Below are 19,312 nucleotides of genomic sequence, written 5' to 3'. Positions count from 1 at the left end.
GTTCCTCAGTAGTGGGCATGTCGTACACTTTCAAAATAATTGGTGTTTGTTAATTCTTTAAACGTCTGAATATTTCTGTAAACCATAGTGTTTTCTAAACTGATATCTCCTGTACCATATTTCTGAAATTTATGATCCCAGAGAACTGCATGCTTTGTTATTGTTTCTGCTGGCTTTATTTTGTGTTAATTTATGGAACATATTTGAAGGAGTTAAAGATGTTCGTGTTTTCTAGGAACATTTCTAAAAATGCTTGCATTTTTAGTTATTATTAAGAATGCTTCTTGCTTTCTGAGAATAATTTACTTAAGGACTAAAAAAATGAGCTCTTAGCTTTGTGTGGTGGCACATGCCTGTAATCCCAGCACTCAGGAGGCTGAGGCAGGAGGATTGCTGCGAGTTCAAGGCCAGCCTGGGCTATAGAGTGAGTTCAAGGACAGCCTGAACTGCATAGTGAGGCCCTGTCTCCAAAAAAGAAGACAAAAAAAAGAAGAGCTCTTAAGAAAAGGTGGTTGATTCATTTATTCAACCATTTAAGATGATGTGTGTGCTTGGATTAATACATTCAATTCTTATAATAAAGTTTAGGACTAATTTACCTCAGATTGAATAGAAGAGGTACCTTTATTTATTCTTACATTCATTTGTTCATTATATTTTTATCTGCCTATTAATACTAAGTCATGTTAAATTACTCGTGATATAAAAGCTAGATAGCTTTCAATGCCATGACACTAGAGTCACTATGGTCATATTTATGTAGTAATCTTAAACTAAAATATAAGTGATATTTCATTAATCTTTTGTATACTGCCAGTATAGTATACTGCTTTGTATGCTATCAGTATAGTACTGATAGTACTATAGTAGAACAAAGGTAGCTAATATGATATTTCTGCTTTTGTTAGTTCATATGTCCATTAGATTATTAGCAGGCATGTTTTGCACATGCTGGTATATTTGAATCTGGTCCTTGGTAACACTTCAGCTCAGCTCAGAACTTGCTGAGAGAGATAAACCAAGAGCAACACCACCAATAGTGAGAAAGTAAGTCTGAGAGAGAAACCAGCTGCAATAGCACTAGCAAGGAAAGTAAAGCTTGAGTTTTGAAAGCACAGGAGAATTAGTTAAAATTTTGAAAGAGAGGCCCCCTAGTAGGAAGTTCTTAGGTTAAAATAATGTGTTTCAGTGTTCATGGAGCTATTGTAGTGGAACATGCTATGCTATGTCATATAAATTTATTCATTGTATTTGTGGTTTATTGCTTTTTACGTTTGTCAGTGTTTTTGAGACGGAGTTTCCCTATGTAGCCCACACCGGTCTTGAACGCAGTAGTAGCACCTAAGCTGGCTCACATTCATGGTGATCCACCTGGCTCACCCTTCCAAGTGTTTGGATCACAGACATCTGCCTCTATGTGCAGTTGGTTTGTTGCTTTACATGTGATTCATTTTATATAAATTCCTATAGATTTTCTAGAGTCCAGTGAAATATATTCACAATTTTTTTCTAAATCACTTATCAACAGTGAAGAAAATAATATATTAAATCTTGTGATGGCTTCCTTTTCACAAATAATTGAAGTTTTAAGTATTGGGAGTTTACAATATATATGAATTGTGAAAATGTTCTTTCTAAAACTATTCTTGTGCTTATGTTTTTTCCATCTCCTTGGATGGAGACCTTGAAATGATTACCTCCCAATGCCACAGTTATTTGAGGTGTTGTAAATGAACTTAAGTTCATTAACACATAATATATACTGAGCCGTGAGTTGGTGATGGAAGTTAGCTGATAGCTGTATGGTTTTATGGCATACTGTTTTCTTCTTATTGTGTGAATTTGTAATACCCTGCAATGGACAAGTAAACAGCATATCACACTTAATTCTTTTTGAAGGAACTGGCTGCACAACTTAAAGCCCAACTTGAAAAGGCTAATAAATTAAAAGAAACGGTAACACAAATATCAAAAACAACAGGACCAGAAGAGGTACGTAATAAATGTTAACTGTAGGCATATGATTACCTCGTGTAATATTATTACTTTGCAGCGGCAGTATTTTCACATGAGTTGTGTCTGTATCTGAGCCTGTTTTTTCCTTGTGAACAAGACGTAGAATCATTCGTGTGCATGAAACTTTCATTTGGGTAGGGATGGAGAAACAATAAAATGAGTAAATAATAACTACATAAATGATACACTATTTAAAAAGTTATATAGTCTATGGGAGGGTCGTGGGGATCTTGAGCGTCTCGGGGTCCACAGCTGATTCCCACTGAATCACTGCAAAGACTTGAAGTCAGTGACAGAGCGTATCTGTGGATATCTGAGAGAAGAGTGCTCTAGGCATAGGCAGTAGAGAGTTTAAAGGCGCAGAGATGGGGATTTGTCTGAGTCCTAGGAGGAAAAATGAGGGAGAAGGAAGCCGCAGGGTGGAGAGAGTCGAGAGGTGAGATCATATTTCACTTGGGAAGTAATAGAGAAACAGGGCAGAGCTGGAGTCTTGGTGTGCTTTCAAGATAATGTAGATAAGAAACGGTGCTGAGTTTGACCAAGATAACAGCAGAGGAGATGGTTAAGAAGGGTTGGATTTTGGTCATGGATAAATATTTTCTATGATGGGCAAGGTGGCGCTTGCCTGTAATCCCAGCATTTGGGAGGCTGAGGCAGAACCATCGCTGTGAGTTTGAGGCCAGCCTGGGCTGCATAAGTGAGTTCAAGCCCAGCCTAGACTCCACAATGAGACCTTGCCTTAAAAAAAAAAATTTTTTTTTTATATATATTTTGAAATGGGAACTGACCTGATTTTTATGATGGGTTAGATGAGGGTGGCGGTAGATGGGTAATGAGATAAAGAGAGGTGGTGGAGAGGACTTCAAGGTCTTTCATCTGAGTAGCTGCAAGCATAGGGTGGCCATATGGATTCGTGAAAGGAAGTGTAAATGGGAACAAAGATTTAAACTCGTGAAATACGTTTCTGTGTTGACTCTTTGAAGCCAAAATATAAAGTCAGCAACCATTTTTGAGAGTCAAGTTTGAGATAGAATCAGATTTATTACTGATTTTAAAGAACTCTTCTTAAAGATTAATTTACATAGTTTGTTGTCAGTCTGAAATTGAATTCCGGAGAGTTTTCTTCAGGCTGAGATCATTGTTGACTTAGAAAATGATATAGATAGGATGGATATGAAATTGGGTTTTTAAAACTAAGTTGTAATAGCTGATATTTAAAAAGGTGAATACCTTAAGATGAAATTGACTGAGAAAGCTGGGCCTGGTGGTGCACACCTATAGTCCCAGCACTCGGGAGGCTGAAGCAGGAGGGTCATTCTACGTTTGAGACCAGCCCAGGCTACAAAGTGAACTCGAAGCCAGCCTGAACTGCATAGTGAGACCCTGTCTCAAAAAGACAAAAACCCCCCAGAAAACGAAGAAAACATTGACTGAGAAATTACAAGCAGCTTAGAAAGGGAACAGCCAGGTGTGATGGCACATACCTGTAATCCCCACTCTGTGGGAGTTTGTGGCAGGAGAATCACAAGTTCAAGCCCAACCTGGGGAACTTAGTGGCTTGGTGAGACCTTGTCTCTGAAACATGAAAAGACTGGGGATGTAGCTTAGTGCAGGTGTAGCTCAGGCCCTGGATCTGAATCTCAGCAGCACTTTTAAAAGGCAAAAAAGAAAAAAAGGGCAAGTAAAGGAAGATACTTAAAAGTAGGTGTACTGTTCATCTGTCTTCCACACTTCTGCCCTGCTGAGTTTTCAGCACTGCTTGGTCCTTGAGCTCGTGAAAATTTTGTGCTCTGAAACTTGCTTTGGTATCTTAGGGCTCACGGCAGTAAGCAGCAGATCTTCCTGCAGTACAGCGCCCCACACAGTAGCTCCATTTTCTAGCACTGGCTCCAGAGCTGTTCTACCCGTGCCCTGCCTGGCTCTGACGGGTACTCTGTGTGCAGGTGTTGCCCTGCTGAGGCTTGCCCGCTTCGTAGTGCTTGCCTTTACTTTCTTCGTGAGGCCTTTTTACTCATCTTAATAGTTGCAACTTTTCCTTCTTTTAAACTTCTTTCAAAATACTTCTTCTAAAATTTTTGAGGCGATGCAGTTTGACCCCAGGTCTGTATGTGCTAGGCAAGTGCTTCACCAGGGAGCTGAACCATCAGTTTCCTTTTTTCTCATCTCATTTCATTTCATTTCACTTTTGTTTTCTTTTCCTGTTCTCTTCTCTCCTGCCCTTCTCTCCCCCTCCCCTCCCCACCGCCCCTCGCTTTTCTCCTTCCCTTTCTTTTTTGCAGTGCTAGAGATGAACCCAGGATCTCCCACGTTAGATGAGCATTCTTGTCACAGAGCTACATCCCCAGCCCTGAAGACTGTTTTTTTAAAGGCTTAATTTTTTAAAGAACAGTTTTAGATTCGCAGCAAAATTGAGCTTGAAGGTATTTCCGCTCAGTAGAGCTTTCCCATATACCCTTGCTTCTCTGTGTGGATATTCTTTCCCCTTATCAGCATCTCCCACTAGAGGTACGTTTGTCACACTTGACAAACGTACGCTGACGTATCGCGTGACCCAAAGGCTATGGCTTACGTTAGTGTCCTCTGTTACTGTTGTGCATTCTGTAGGTTTGGACAGATGTGTGTTGACGCATACACACCATTGGAATACCATGAAGCATGTTCTCGCTGCCTTAGAAGTCCTTCGTGGTCTGTCTTTATCCTTTCCTGCCCCTTGCATTCTGGCAGCCACTGGTCTTTTTATTGCCTCCGTAGTCCTGACTTTTCCAGCATGTCATATTGCAGGCATACAGTAGGTCGTCTTTTCAGATTGGCTTCTTTCATTTAGTGATAAGCATTTACTGTTACTTCATGTATTTTCATGGCTTGATGCACTCATTTCTTTTTTAGTTCTGAGTAATATTCTGTAGTCTGTAGGTGTCAACAGGTTTTTCTTTTTTTTTTAAATCCCATTCACCTACTGAAGGACAACTCATTAGTGCTGACTGAACTGCTGGTGGAATGGAAGCAGCCAGAGATAATACATAAATGAATGGATGTGGCTATGTGCTCATAAAACTGTGGACAAATAGAATTAGGTTTTTTTTTTGTCTTTTTGAGACAGGGTCTCGCTATGCAGTTCAGGCTGGCCTTGAGCTCACTTTGTAGCCCAGGCTGGTCTTGAACTCACAATGATCCTCCTGCCTCAGCCTCCTGAGTGCTGGGATTAAGGGCGTGCACCACACCCAGCTAGAATTAGAATTGTAAAAAATTTTTGTCACAGAATACTCCTGATTTCACTCCAGCCACTTAAAAATGTAAAACCATTCTTAGCTCATGGACTGAATAAAAACAAATAGCAGGTTGCATTTGGCCTCTGGACCACAATTTGCTAACTCTGATACAGATTCTTAAACAGACCTCATATTCTGTATTAATGTGATTGCTAATTGGGACCTTAGTATTTCAAATTTCCTTGATAGTTCTGTGTGGGGTACTCAAATACAAAAACTTAGTGGAATTTCTTTTGGCCAGCTCGAGGAACAGAAAGTAGAAAGTGAGTAGAAGAAGGAAATACAGTGCTATCTCAGTTCATGAACTTGATTCTTTCCATAATTCTGGTCACAAACTGAGTTGGATCTGAACCAAATCAAATTCAGTGGTTAGGTTCAATGTTGACCTTATGGGGAAGTTCAGCTTGGTTTTTGTCCAGTTCAGTTTGTGACCAGACTCATGGAAGTTGAATTTGGGAACCGAGGCACCAGTATGGAGGGGAAAGTAGGTTAGCCTTTGGAGTATAATTAATCTCTGTGAAGCACTAGTTAGTTAATTTCACTTACTAAGTGTTCGTTGAGTATCTGCTGTTGTTTGACACGGTGGCGGTCCTCATACACAAAGTGGTGCAGCTTGGTCTTTGTCTTAGGAAGGTGAGAAAGATGGTTAAGTTTAAATACCTGTTGGACAATTTTTTTGGTGGAGGGGGATACCAGGAATTGAACTCAGGATTTCATGCTTGCCAGGCAGGCACTGCATAAATATCTCTTGGGTTAAGTGGAAATTTAGGAAGACTAGACCCTGAGGCATGTTTTGCTAGTAAATACAGTTCTTTGTTACTATAAAAGCAATAATGTACTTTATGAGAGAAAATTATTTACTTCTCATAAATATTATAAATACTAATAGGGTAAATACATCTCTGCTTAGCAAATTGATTTTATAACTATGTAAGGTGTTTTATTTTTCCTCTCTTCCTTAGAATAATTCATGATTTGCATTCTCCAGAGAGCTGTTTTTTGGGTAATGAATGAGTGGTTCATGAATATTTTGAGATTTTTTAATAAAAGGGTTCATTTAATATGTTTACAGTAAAGCAGTCAAAAGCTTTCAAAGTGTAGTTTTATATCACAAACTGCAGTTGTGGAGATTGTTTAAAAAATTGGGGGCACTTGGCATTCTTCTGAAAATGGAAAGATTTTTATAGATTCTCCTTATGTCAAAAAAGTGTTTATGCTTTCCTTGGAGAGAAATTAGTAAATCGCGTAGATGATGGAAATGTTTTTGCCTGTTTTCTTTGTAGAATGAACTTTTCATTTCTATCTTCTGTTTCAGTGGCAAGTGGGTAGAAACACACTCTGTCTTAGGTACCAAAACAGACCAACTTCAGGTGTTCTGTAACAACAGACCTACAGAGAAGAAAGTAGACAAAGGGGGAAAGAGGCAGTTAAAAGGGAAAAAGAGTGGTTTGCTTTGGAAGTATATTAATCTGTTTGAGGTACAAAGTTTTTAATCCCATTTATTGAGCATTTATTTGGTATGCCCAGTTGTTTGACATGGTGCTAGGCCATATAGCTATCAGGTAGAGTGTAGCTTGGTCTTTGGCCTTGCAGAAGTGGCAAAGGCAAAAAATTACAAGTAGATTTATAGGTACTGAAAGGGTTGTGATCTAGTGATAACAACTGTAGCTGAAATTATTTGGTAACAGCATTCTGTGAGGCCGCATGCTTCGTTTCGTAGTTGAGCACAAGGACAGTGCTTCTGGACTGTGGTGTAGCACCTGGATTATTTATATATATGTGGGACGTAGGCCTGTTTAGAGTTTTCCAGTCCATCATGGGCTAGGAGTTTTATAAAGTGCAACAGAAATGAATTATTGAAAAATAAAATAAAGACATTTTATTTAGATTGAGTCCATATAAAATGGCTCTGTGTGATTGATATCAATGTTTATAAACTGTGTCTGTACTTACTGTACTTACCTCATTATATTAGTACTACTGCTTCATGGTTGGTGATTCAGGAACTTGCCTTGGCCTGTGACCATGCTTGGTTTGGTATGATATATGGTCCCTGTAGGTTTTTAAGTGAATAGTTCGGTTGTGCTTAACATAGTTACGTTTTTGGCAATTCCAGTGATAATTAAGTTTCAGTCGATTGGAAACCAAGAAATAGAATCATCAGCATTTGAAGGGGAGTTACAAATGGAGGAGAAAGTGAAGGTATCTTTATATTGATAATTCATATAGAGAGCAGTTCCCTCACTAAGCTATAAACTTTTGGAAGGCAAGGACTATCCTTTTTTGGCCACTAGAGTAAGAGACATATAAGAAAATACTTGGGGAATGAATGAATGGATGCATGCAGTAGACGAGTAAAAGCATAGAAGAGTTTCAAGCTGGAGAGTATAATAAACAGAATCAATAATTGAGTAATTATTTGTTGGAGTTAGTAATTTGAAATTCCTTGGGGAGAACAGGTTTAACTGTGAAAAAATAGCCAGATTACAGTGTGTTGACCACCTCTGTTATCTGGTAAGGGAATGAATAGATTAGAGATTTTATTTTAAAGACAGGGTCTTTCTATGTACTCCAGGCTAGTTTTGAGCTCACTTTGTAGCTTAGGCTGGCCTTGAACCCGTGATGGTCCTCCTGCCTCAGCCTCCCAAGTGTTGGGATTACAGGTAGGCACCACCATGCCCTATGAGAGATTCTTTAAAATATAACATTTTATTAATTAACAGTAATAAACCTGCATTCAAGAAAAAAAAGTAGTGACGAGTGCCCATAATAGGTGCCTGTAGTCCTATTACTGTGGGAACCTGAGGGAGGAGGATTGCAAGTTCGAGCCCAGCCTGGACAGCTTGGCAATTTTGAGACCTTATCTGAAAACAAAAATAAAATGAGGGCTGGGAGCGTAGCTCAGTGTAAAGACCCTGGGTTTAATCCCTAATACTGCAAGAAAACCAAAACAAAACACCAAGGCAGTGATAAATAATCATCATTATCCATTTAGTATTGTATGGGGAAAAAAAGTACATTTCTATATGATCAATACTAGGAATCTTTTTCTTCCATTTGCACAGGGGAGCTAAATCTATTAAATGGAATTGAAATTGATTTTTTCATATTTAGTTCTAATTTTAGAAGAAAATCGAAATGTGAATAATTTACTTGATCTTACAATTGTTTTTTATTTCTGAATAATGTCTACGTATTTTATATGAGAATCTTACAAGTAATATTTCATTTTCACCATAGAATAAAATTTATTCAGTGTTGTACAAGACATATCTGGCTAAAATTTTGTAGGAAAGATTATGGTTTTAAAGGATGTAGAATATAGCTTCTTTTGGAGTCAGAGAAATGAAGATCACTTGAAGATTGTTAATAAAAGATAGTATTTAGGATCATTAGAGTGGTTAAATTAGCAGTTTTTTTAGTTCCTTTATTTTGTATAATCAAGTTTTAGCAGAATCTTAGGAAACGTCCATTAAACGTGACATCTGTCGTGTACGTGGTGGCTGCCGCTATACAAAGCCTAGTAGTATTGGTACTTTGTCATCTTTTAATAGAGTCTACATGAAAACTTTATTTGCAGTTTGCTTCTGTGAACGCTTTTTTTGTCAAATAATAAAATAAGCTTCGGGTATTATCTCTATCCTTTTCCTGAAAAGATTATGGTCACTTTATTGTATAGTGGATAATGAAAATCCAGAAAATTGAAGATAATCCGTAATATTATGTGACAGCTCGAACCTATCCTATGCTTTCTGAGTAATTAAATATAAGTATGCAGTGTTCTTCACAGTTACTTCAAAAGTTCACTCTCAATCTTTTCATAGAATGCAGACCAGCGAGAAGTGGTCCTCGTCAGAACAGATGCGACTGGAAGAGCATGGCCTGTGAGCTCAACAGAGCCTCTGGACTCAGAAGCAGCAAGTGGGAGGAGACGCAGGGTGTGTCTTTTGTTTATTAATTCAGGATTTCTTTTTCCCATGGGCTTTTTTGTGCTAGATTAAAAAATATTTTCAAAAACATCTTTTTAGTGCAAACATTAGATGATGGTAAATTGTTATTACGTTTATTCTTAGTTATGTCCCTTTGCCTTTCGTACAAAATGGAATCTAATTCAGATGTGTTTTTTAAGAAATTATGCGTATTGAATTTTTTATATTCCCCTTCCCCTTTCTGCCCTCTTCCCTCCATTTCTAGATCCTCTGCCCCCATTTTCATTATTATTGCTATTATTATTATTATTTAGGTCATGTTTGCAGCATATAGGATTGCCTTCGTTGAGGGTAATCGGGACATGTACATGAAACATCTTAACCTCCTTATGTCAATACTAGGAATATGTTTTATTCTCCCATCTGCGCAGAGAAACTACATTTCTATTCGGTAGAACTGAAATTGATTTTTTTTTTTTGGTTTTTCTCCGGTACCGGGAACCGAACTCATGACCTTGCACTTGCCAGGCAGGCGCTTTTGCCGCTGAGCTAAATCCCCAGCCCTGATTTTTTATATTTGATTCTAATTTGAGAGGAAAATTGAAATGTGAATGATTTGCTTGGTCTCTTTTACAGTTGATTTTTATATGTTCCCTGACATTCTTTACTTCCTCCACTTTCTGTCTTTTGGGCCCCTTCCTATTTGCATAAAATCCATGTCCTTGTTTCTTTTTATCATTTATTTTGCTCTTTATTTGTACTTCACATTACTCAAATGAGAGAAACCATGTGGTATGTAAGCCTGTGTGTCTGATTTATTTCACTTAATATTTTATTTTCAAGGTGTATCTATTTTCCTTCAAATAAAACTGAGTCGTATTCCGTTATGTATAGATACTACATTTTATGTATTCATCTGCTTCCAAGATTTAGCTGTTAGTATAAATGAAATAAATTAACAAATATTAAAATATTAGGGGAAATATTTGAACTTCTACTTGCTTTTATCTCTTCTATTTTGCTCTTATTTGTGTGTATATATCTATATCTAGATATATACACACACTGCATTTTGAGTTGCTCATATAAGAGAAATGATGCATTATTTAAGCTTGTGTGTCTGACTTAGTTTGTTGAAAATTTTGTGTTATTATCTGTTTGTTTCTTCTTTGTGGGAACCTTTCTGGTCTATGTCTTATACTCTGAGTAACTATTTTGAAGATAGTGATACACAGTGTACTATTTTGTTGCTTTAACTTTTCATAAAATGCAAAAAGATTTAGCTGTTATGAGTTGTGCTGCTATGAACATGGGTATGCATGCATTATCATAATATGATGTGTTTAATTTTTATGGGAAGATACCTAGAAGGGGAGTAGCTGGGTTGAATGAAACAGAATTTTTAGTTTTTTGAAAAATCTCCATACTGATTTCCCTAATTGTTGTACTAGTTTACATTCCCACCAACAATGTAGAAGGGTTTCTTTCTCACTATAGCTATACCAGCATTAGTTATTACTTGATTTCTTGATGATTGCCACTTTTTCTGGAGTAAGAAGGAATCTCAATGTTGTTTGAGTTTGCTTTTTCTAATGGCCAGTGAAATGGAACATTTTTTCGTGTACTTATTGGCCATTTGTGTTTATTTTTATGAGAAGCATCTGTTCATTCCATCTGCTGTTTCTTGACTGGATCTCCTACTTCGGAGGATCTAATTTTTTTTTTAGCTCTTTATGTAGTCTGGAGATCAGTCCTCTGTTTGAGGTGTAGCTGGCACAGATTTTTTCCCTTTCTGTAGGTTGTCGCTTCACTCTTGGTTGTTGCTTGCTTCCTTTACTGGGCAGAAGCTTTTTAATTTGATATGGTCCCATTTGTTGGTTCAAAACTAGACTCATATCTGTCACCATGCACTAAACTGATGTCAAAATAAATCAAAGATCTAAATATTGAAACAGAACACTAAATCTGCTGGTCTCTAAGATACAATAGGTAGAACTCTTGGAAGACACAGATGTAGGCAGACTTTATGAACAAAACCCCAGTTCTATGGGAAATGTTACAAACAATGAAAAGCTGTAATCCGATCTTGCTGAAAAGCTTTTGCATAGCAAAAGAAATCACCAACAGAGAAAAGAGAACCCACAGAGTGGAAAAAATTTTTTGCCAGATGTTCCTCAGACAAAGAACTATCTAGAATAAAGAACTCAAAAAGCTCAGACCCCCGACTTCCAAATTTAAAGACCCAATCCAAAAATGGGCATCTGAAATGAATAGACATTTCTCACATGACGAAGTGTAAATGGCAAATAGATATACGAAAAAATGTTCAAAATCATTGTTCATTCGAGAGGTGCAAATTAAAATGCTGAGATTCCATGTCACCCCAAAAAGAATGGCTATTTATTATCAAAAAATAAACCAATAACAAATGGTCAAGGGGCTGTGGGGAAAAAGGAACCCTTCTCCACTGTTGGTGAGAGTGTAGACTGGTGCAACCACTGTGGAAAATCAATGTGGAAATTCCTCAAAAAACTAGGACTAGAGGTTCCATTTGACCTTGTTGTTATTTCTTGTACAACTTGAGTTTTGTTTAGAAAGTCTTTGCCTATACCTAAGACTTTAAGAGTTTTACTTGTTTTATCTTCCAGGGTTAAGAATTTCAGTTTTAGTATTTAGATCTTTGATCCATTTTGATTTTAGTTTAGTACACAGTGAGAGGTATGGGTCAAGCTTCAATCTTCTGCATGCAAAAAGCTAGTGAGTTTTCTCAGCACCATTTGATAATTAGGCTCTCATGCATCCAGTGTTTGTTTTTGGTTCTTTTGTCAAAGATTGAACGGGTGAATGTGTCTGGGGTTGTTTCTGCATCTGTGTTCTGTTGCATCAGTCCATGTGTCTGTTTTTGTGACAGTAATGTTTTTATCACTGTAGCCTTGTAGTGTAACCTGAAGTGCAGGATTGTGATGCTTCCTATATGGCTTTCATTGCCCAAGATTGCTTTTTCTACTGTGGCTCTTTTCTGGTTTATAAGAATTTTAGTATTATTTTTTCTTTTCTGTGAAGAATACTGTAGGTATTTTGATTTGGATTGTATTAAATCAGTTTTGGAAGTGTGGCTGTCTTGACTGTATTGGTTCTGCCTGTCCAGGAACAGGAGATATTTTTCCATTTAGCTGATGTCCCCTTCAGTCTTCTTTTTCAGAGTACGGTGGTGCCTTGGTTCACAAACTTCATTTGTTCCATGATTTAGGAAAAGATGGCCATGTTTGTGTTTGTGTGGGAAGGATGGCTGTGGTCATATTTAGCACTTGATGATAAAAAAATTTTGCCAAACGCTTCTGTGTGTGAACCCAGTTGTTTGTAAACAGAAGCTTTTCAACTGTAGTACCACTGTACTGTACTTTTTGTTATAGAGGTGTTTCATTTCCTTGATTCTGTTAATTCCTAAGTTTTTATTTTTTCTTGGTGCTACTGTGAATGGTGGTGTTTTCCTTATTTCTTAATGAGTTCCTTATTGATATACAGGAACCCTATTGATTTTTGTGTGTTGATTTTGTATCGTGTATGTTATTGAATTTGGTATCCTGTACATTATTGAATTTGTTCTGACTTAAGAAAAGATAGCCATGTTTGTGTTTGTGTGGGAAGGATGACTGTGGTCATGTTCATCATGAATTTGGTTTTAATTCTAGGAATCATTTGGTGGAGTTTTTTGGGTCTTCTGCGTAGAGGATCATGTTATCTGCAAACAATGATAGTATGACTTCTTCCTTTTCTGTACATACCCATTTTATTTCTTTTTCTTCCTGATTGCTCTGGCTAATGGCTTGAGTCCTGCATTGAACAGGGGTGGTGATAGTGGACATCCTTGTCTTATTCCTGATTTTAGAGTAAAGCTTTCGTCTTTCATTTAATATGATTTTGGTGGTTGGTCTGTCATAAATGGCTTTTATCGGATTTAGGTAAGGTCCTCCTATAGCTATTTCCATTAGGATTTTTATCATGAGTGGATGTTTGATTTTCTCACACATACTGTGCATCTATTCATATGACTGTGAGTTTTGTTCGCATTTCTTCTTATGTGGTTTGAGTGTGTTGAACTATCAATACAACCCTGGAATAAAACCCACTTGGTTGTATTGTATGCATCTCTTTGATGTTGTGTTTAATTTCTTCATTGTATGTCTGCAAGACGAAGTTTTTGCATCCTAGCAATGGGGTATGCAAACACAGTAATGTGTTAATTATGTAGATTCTGTGAGCCTGTATACACCTAATTGTCTTTTCTATTTTCCAGCTCCAGCAATTAGTTTTTAGTAGTATCTTGAGGCCCTTAAGATGACAGAAACAACATACCAGTTTTAATTTTCCTAAGTTAGGTTTTTGTTTTAAATTTGAAGATCACAAACATGGCAATTGAGTATCTGAAAGAATTTTTTATCCTGAATTTTTCTATCAAATATTTATTTCTCTACTGGTTGCCTGTGCTTCTCTTTCATTCTTTCAACAAATAGAAGTGATAGAAATGTAATTTCTTTTGGCAACTGACAATAGGTAGACATTTTTCTAATATGGGAATAATTAGGAAGAGGAGAATAGTAAAGAGGAATAGTAAAGGTATGAATATATGAAATAACAGAATTGACTTGGGTTCTATAAACACATTACCAGGTGGTACTGAGAGCTCTTTTTGAGGTGCATACTATTGAACAGTCTGGGTATAGGAACAGCGAAGGCAGACACATTGACTGAGGAGTGTGATTTGCTCTTTGCATATAACGAAGGAACAAGTGGGCCAGCTATGAAAGATTTTTAGCCAGGGAGTGATTGGAGTCATGACATATGAGAGATATAAGCTAGCAGGAAAGAATAGCACTGTTGGGAACAGTTGTGGTTCCAAAAATCTCAGAGATTGAAGGCCAAAATTTATTTGGATAAAATATGAGAGCAACATCCAGGAGATTTGATGTGGGGGTTATCAAGAACATTTTTCTATTTTATACTTGGATATGGAACCTCCTGGGAGGAAATTTGGGATTCAGTTAGGTGGGCGTTCGAGTATTGGGTTTTGTTTCTGGTAAAGCTGTGTGTATAGCAAGGGTGTAGTGAGCAGATGTGGGTATCTTACCAGTTCCAGTTGCAGTAACAGAATGCCCTAGATGCGGAGGTCTGAGCACTATAAATTCAGTTCTTGCAGTTCTGGAGCCTGGGAAGTCCAAATCAGGGCACGCGTGTAGTGAGGTCATATTTCTTGGTTTGTTAATAGTGACTTTCTCATTTTATCCTCACATAGAGAAGAAGGCTGGTGAAGGGGAGGGAGGGGAGGAACTGGCTTCCTCATGTCTTTTTATAGGGCTGTTAATCTCATTCATGAAAGATCTACTTTCATGTCCTTATTACCCCCTCCGAAGACCCCTCCTAATACCGTCACTTTGAGATTTCAGTACGTGAGCGTTTGGGGCTGGGGTTCAAACGATGCCCAAATGCGGTCCACAGCAGTGGGTTTGCTAACAGTGAAATAGTTTCTGATGTACTTATTCCGTCACTGTATAAGTGCAGCCTGCCTTTAACAGTGGTAAGGAATTTTAACTACAAGGAAGAGAAGAACAGAGAAGAGAGAGGAAGAGACAGTGTTAGTTTGTTTTTTTCAACAGAATTCAGGTCATTAATGTCATGGTATCATTTCGCGGGAAGAGGAGAATAAAGGAACAGAGAAAGTAAGGAGTGTAATTCTATTGGAAGGTCTTTGGCCTGGAAGCAAGTAGAACAGGGAGAAACTGGAAGGAATTGTTGGGATACGTGGTGGGAGTCTTACGTTTATGAGGAGATTTATAGGTAGTACATTAAGAAATACTTCATAGACTTCATGTTTTACCCAAATTAATAATGTTCATTTTATCGCAGGTTTCTACCCATCAGGAAAAAGAAAGAGTCAGATACTTTCATGATGATGATCATCTAAGCCTAAGTGATTTAGTCAAAAATGAAAAGATGGGAACAGCAGAAAGTCAAAACAAACTTTTTATGAGAATGGCATCTAAGGTAAGGTATTCTTGGGTACATTTAGATTGGAGGAGCTGGTTCTTCAGTCTATCAATAATCTACTCTTTAGAGAGATCTGTTTTTCTCTAACCTTGGTTAAGTTTATTAAATGAAATCTTTCATAAGACATATGAGGAATGTATTAGAAAAATATACATTTGGGATTTGGATTGTTTTTAAATATAGACTCTGGTTTATGTCTTTAATGTATTCTATGAAGATTTTAATTTTATATTTAATATACCACTTAAAGTGTGGGAACAGAATTTAATTTTTGGCAATCTGTTGCTTGTTAAATTATTAGCCTGTCTTGTCTTAATGGTCTTTTAATTTTTTTGTAATTATGTCATGATGTGAAATGAACTATTTATATATTATGGATTATAGAGAAGACATTTTGGAATACTTTTCAGTTTATTTATTTGAATAAAAATATGTACCTACATTATTTTAGCACGTCATTTCCAGAATCGAGTGAAGTTTTAAGTGGGATTCTTTATTGCAGTCTCTTCCATTACAGTGCCCTCTAGTACTGTTTTTTTTTTTTCTATGAACAGAGAGATTGTGTTGTAGCCCTCTGAAGTATAATCCCAGAAAAAAGCTCATTTCATTGCTTGTGTTTATAAATAAAGTTTTGTTTGAAACACAAATAGGTAAATTCCTGTATGTATTGCCTAAGGGTCCTTCTGCTTTGTAATGGCTGAGTTGAAGAGTAGTAACAGAGACTATGTAGCCCACAAAGCTGCAAATATTTGCTGCTTGACCCTTTTCAGGAAAAAAAAAAAAAAATCAAGCTGTGTGTCATAATACCAATAGTTGTATTTTGGAAGTGAGAGTTTGAACTGGGTATCTGAGGCACAGGAATGAGAGGGAGACCTTTCTGTTTATCTTTCCAAGCTTCCAGCCTTTTAAAAAAATATAGAACTATGCTACCTGGTCAAAAATTAACTTACTGCAAACTAAAATAAAGGTAACTGAGTTATTTGTGAGTGCCAGAGATAGGAGGGGATGAGGAGTAGTGCAACTTGGGTTTAAATAGAAATGGTCATTGTAAGCCTTGCCCAGAGTTATATGGGATCTTAAATTCAGGTTATTAGCATGATTTTACATCTGTTTATTTTGGAGAAACTACTAGAAATGTCTTGGTCTGGAAATTCAGTGCAGAAAACAGGTCATATTTTCATGAGCTTTCTTCTTCTAACTGATACCACTTTATATGGAAGACTGAATTACAGTTCTAGCAGTTTCAAGATACTCCATGTTCGTACATAAATATATCCATATGGAAATTATATTAGTCAATTTACTAAGCCAGTAGTGTTGTGACCGCCTGTGTACGGTAGTTACTGTTCTGCTTACCAAGAAGCAGTCAAGTCAGCTCCTGCCTGAAAGGGCTTGTATTTATACCTCGTGAGACAGAGTGTGAACAGATGCAAAATATAAAATATTTTATAACAAACAGTGCATTACAGAGAGGAAACACTTGCAAACTAGAAGTTACCGGTGGGTGTGCTTTCAGTGGAGTTAGGAGAAAGGCTTCTCTGGAGGGGCTGGCGCTTCAGAGATTCTCAGTAAAGTAAGGGAAGAGGACCAGAGGGAAGAATATTCCAGATAGAAGAAGCAGCAAATTCAGAGACTCTGAAGGAGATACAAACCTGAAAAACATCAACGGACAGCAAGAAGAGGGCGGACAGGAAAGAAGTGGAAGATGAGATGGGAGACTTGGTGTGGAGGGCCTTATGGGTCACGTGGTGAGGACTTTTTGTTTTGAACGAGAAGCATTTGGAGGTTTAGCATCTGATTTATTGTATCTTAAGAGGACCTTTCTGGCTGCTCTTTTGGGATGATAATGGATGTCCAGAGGTGAGGGTGGAAGCCCAGAGCCCTTAGGGTGTTTCACAGATGCGAGCCCTGGATTAGATTGGTACACTGGTGAGAGGTGTTAGAAGTTTTGGTCCAATGCTTGCACCGTATATTGAAATGAGAAAAGTAAGACCAATTATGTGTGGTGTGGGTGGGAGTGGGAGATCAAAAGAACTGTGTGGATGTGTAAAGTGTGCAGTGTGCATTAGACGTGTGATGTGGAGCGGCTGCCTTTGGAGCTCTGGAGGGTAGGTTTTGGTTCTCCTGTGTAGATTTGGTTGCTGTGAGCATTTAAGTAGTATTTAAGGTCCTGGGAGACAGGACATCAGTAATGAGGAGGGTGGGAGCTGAGCCTGGAGGACTGTACTGTTGGAAGACAGTAGAAAGGGCTCAGCTGCTGACACTGAGAAAGTGCAGTCAGTGAGGAGGGCGGGGATGTGTGGTGTTTCGGGAGCCCGAGAGGCTGGGAAGGAGGTGAGCTTATGAACGACTGCCTCCTGCTTCTGAGAGGTTGAGTGAGATCTTTGAAGATGGGGAAATTGACCGCCTGGTTTCCCAGTGTGAAGACTTCTGTTAACTTGACGCTGCTAAGTGTGCTTTTTTGGTAAAGAGGAAAATCTAACTATTGAAGAGTGAATGTGAGAAGAATTGGCCTTAGAAAGGAGGTGGTTACTGACTGTCAGTTATTACAAGAGGAAAGGGAGTGTATTATTACACAAGTGCAGGTAGGTTCATAAATTTGGTAGTGGGACACGTTTTTTTTTAATTGTTTCTAATAGTTCATTGAAAGGACTAAGCTTGTCGACCGAGTACTGATGGAAAAGGTGTATTAGAGGTTTGAGAAAATGTGAGACACTTTTTGAGAAAACTCTTAAGTGAAGTAAAGTGGGTTTGCAAGGCAATGCTGAGGGTCTGTCTGGAATTTATGGTTATGTGCTTTTCCTCTGTCATGGTTAGACAGATTTTGTTTTATTTATTATATAATGACTAAGACATATGTATTTTTATATTTCACCACCAGTGCTTATTACTTTATGGCTATAAATGGTTTTCTCTTTTGTTTATACATTTTGGGATCTAATATTTGTATTGTCTAGGATTGATTGATTTAGCAGTACTGGGGAGTGTACTACACTACATCCTTGGCCTCTTTCTTTTTAAGTTTTGAGATCGGGTCTTGCAAATTTGCTAAGTTGTCCAGGCTAGGCTGTCCTGCCTCAGCTGCCTGGTGTGCAAGGATTACAGGTGTATGCCACTGTGCCCATTTGGGTTGCTTTTTATATTAACTTTTTTGCTACTAGTTGGATTTTCACTAGATTAGTTTCCCTTAACATTTTATTTTATTTATTTATTTTTCAACACTGACATTGTAATGGGGTTCTATTTATTTATTCATCTCTGTGCATTTAAACAAGATTTGAAGAAATAAAAGATCAGTACTTTTTCTCTAAAATTTTAAGTATTGTCGAGGATCACTTAACCTAATCCTGGGCATTATTTTTTAGTTTATTAGTATATATGGTAGTACATAATGGTTATATTACCTGTGGGAAATTGGTACATGTATATAACACATCTTAATTCCTTTTTACTTCCCCTTTCCTACCCCCATCCCTTGATCCCCTTCTTTTTTGGGGAGGCACATGTTTGCAGTACTAAATGTTTACATTCCTTGGGTGGTAGTGATACAGGAAAATAAAAACTCTCAACCTGAATGATATCTGGGATGAGTTCGTGTTCTGTAAAATTGAAGAATGAATTTTAGGAATGACGGAGGTTAAGCACAGAATATATTTATTGAGGGAGAGAAAGCTTCTGTACAAGAGAGGGACAGAAGGGGGGCCCGACTCTGTCTTTTCTAGGGACCTTTATAGAGCAAAACCATGAGGTGAGGTGAGTCCAAGGTAGGGGAAAAATGGACAAAACTATGGTCAGCCAATAAGAATTGTTCAGGTAAAACTGATTAAACTGGGATCAAATGGGGAAGCAAGTCACGTAGCAAGCGGGCATGAATGCAGAACAGGGGCTTTTCCTGTAAGGGGTTGGGTCAAGGGCTCTTCAAGGTGATCACTACCTATTTAGAATATCAATCCCAGGCAGCGAGTTCTCCGGGAGTGGCAGGGCTCCTGGGTCCGAGAGTGGGCCAGACTCATACCACCACGATTCCCAGCCGAAAAGCGCGCACAGAGCCAG

The 19,312-nt window shown here is 37.8% G+C and overlaps 1 protein-coding gene across 1 annotated transcript in view; it reads left to right on the top strand.

Annotated features, from left to right (window-relative positions):
• The window catches only part of Cwf19l2 (CWF19-like 2, cell cycle control (S. pombe)), a 102,269-nt gene that overhangs the window by 35,945 nt on the left and 47,012 nt on the right, over positions 1–19,312 (top strand). Inside the window, exons 10-12 of the mRNA XM_005378021.2 lie at positions 1,900–1,992; positions 9,110–9,223; positions 15,119–15,256. Of these exons, the coding sequence (XP_005378078.1) occupies positions 1,900–1,992; positions 9,110–9,223; positions 15,119–15,256 (345 nt within the window). The remainder of the gene's footprint in view (positions 1–1,899; positions 1,993–9,109; positions 9,224–15,118; positions 15,257–19,312) is intronic.

Source organism: Chinchilla lanigera, unplaced genomic scaffold (genome assembly GCF_000276665.1).
Source record: "Chinchilla lanigera isolate Chin_1 unplaced genomic scaffold, ChiLan1.0 scaffold00011, whole genome shotgun sequence".
NCBI classification, from domain to species: domain Eukaryota; kingdom Metazoa; phylum Chordata; class Mammalia; order Rodentia; family Chinchillidae; genus Chinchilla; species Chinchilla lanigera.
This window is presented reverse-complemented; position numbering and strand designations above follow the sequence as displayed.